Source organism: Palaemon carinicauda, chromosome 21 (assembly GCF_036898095.1).
Source record: "Palaemon carinicauda isolate YSFRI2023 chromosome 21, ASM3689809v2, whole genome shotgun sequence".
In the NCBI taxonomy this organism is placed as follows: domain Eukaryota; kingdom Metazoa; phylum Arthropoda; class Malacostraca; order Decapoda; family Palaemonidae; genus Palaemon; species Palaemon carinicauda.
This window is the reverse complement of record NC_090745.1, coordinates 126,144,204-126,146,057: the sequence shown is the minus strand read 5'-3', so window position 1 is coordinate 126,146,057 and position 1,854 is coordinate 126,144,204. Positions and strand designations below refer to the sequence as shown.

The 1,854-nt window shown below is 42.3% G+C and overlaps 1 protein-coding gene across 1 annotated transcript in view; it reads left to right on the top strand.

Moving 5' to 3' along the window:
- Nucleotides 1–1,854, top strand: part of LOC137615125 (mucin-2-like) — a 56,630-nt gene that overhangs the window by 54,628 nt on the left and 148 nt on the right. The window contains exon 5 of the mRNA XM_068344757.1: nucleotides 463–1,854. This exon is cut by the window's right edge and continues 148 nt beyond it. Coding sequence (XP_068200858.1) covers nucleotides 463–1,854 — 1,392 coding nt within the window. The remainder of the gene's footprint in view (nucleotides 1–462) is intronic.

Below are 1,854 nucleotides of genomic sequence, written 5' to 3'. Positions count from 1 at the left end.
TCTAACTGCAACACTAACTCCAATTATAATTGCAACACCAACCCCTACTCCAACTGCAACACCAACTTCATCTCTATCTGCAACACTAACTCCAACTCAAACTCCAATTATAACTGCAACACCAACTTCAACTCTAACTGCAACATCAAATCCAATTCTAATTGCAACACAAACTCCAATTATACCTGCAACATCAACTCCAATTCCAACTCCAACACCACCTTCAACTCTAACTGCAACACCAAATCCAACTCTAACTGCAACACTTACTCCTACTCTAACTGCAACACCAAGTCCAATTATAACTGAAACACCAACTCCAACTCCAACCACAACATCAATTTCAACTCTAACAGCAACACCAACTCCAACTCTAACTGCAACACCAACTCCTACTCCAACCACAACATCAATTTAAACTCTAACTGCAACACCAACTCCAACTTTAACTGCAACACTAAGTCCAATTATAACTGCAACACCAACTCCTACTTCAACTGCAACACCAACTTCAACTCTATCTGCAACACTAACTGCAACTCCAACACCAACTCCAATTATAAATGCAACACCAACTTCAACTATAACTGCAACACTAACTCCAATTATACCTGCAACACCAACTTCAACTCCTACACCAACTTCAACTCTAAATGCAACACCAACTCCAACTCTAACTGCAACACCAAGTCCAATTATAACTGCAACACCAACTCCTACTCCAACCACAACATCAATTTCAACTCTAACTGCAACACCAACTACAACTCTAACTGCAACACCAACTCCAACATCAACTTCAACTCTAACTGCAACACCAACTCTAACTACGATTGCGACTCTAACTGCAACTCCAACTCTAACTGCAACACCAACTCTAACTATGATTGCGACTCTAACTGCAACTCCAACTCTAACTGCAACACCAACTCTAACTACGACTGCGACTCTAACTGCAACTCCAACTCTAACTGCAACATCAACTCTAACTATGATTGCGACTCTAACTGCAACTCCAACTCTAACTGCAACACCAACTCTAACTACGACTGCGACTCTAACTGCAACTCCAACTCTAACTGCAACACCAACTCTAACTATGATTGCGACTCTAACTGCAACTCCAACTCTAACTGCAACACCAACTCTAACTATGATTGCGACTCTAACTGCAACTCCAACTCTAACTGCAACACCAACTCTAACTACGACTGCGACTCTAACTGCAACTCCAACTCTAACTGCAACACCAACTCTAACTACGACTGCGACTCTAACTGCAACTCCAACTCTAACTGCAACATCAACTCTAACTATGATTGCGACTCTAACTGCAACTCCAACTCTAACTGCAACACCAACTCTAACTACGACTGCGACTCTAACTGCAACTCCAACTCTAACTGCAACACCAACTCTAACTATGATTGCGACTCTAACTGCAACTCCAACTCTAACTGCAACACCAACTCTAACTACGACTGCGACTCTAACTGCAACTCCAACTCTAACTGCAACACCAACTCTAACTACGACTGCGACTCTAACTGCAACACCAACTCTAACTACGACTGCGACTCTAACTGCAACTCCAACTCTAACTGCAACACCAACTCTAACTACGATTGCGACTCTAACTGCAACTCCAACTCTAACTGCAACATCAACTCTAACTATGATTGCGACTCTAACTGCAACTCCAACTCTAACTGCAACACCAACTCCAACATCAACTTCAACTCTAACTGCAACTCCGATTCCAACTCTAACTCTAACTGCAACACCAACTCCAACTCCGATTCCGACTCTAACTGCAACTCCAACTCAAACTGTAACACCTACTTCAATTTCAAC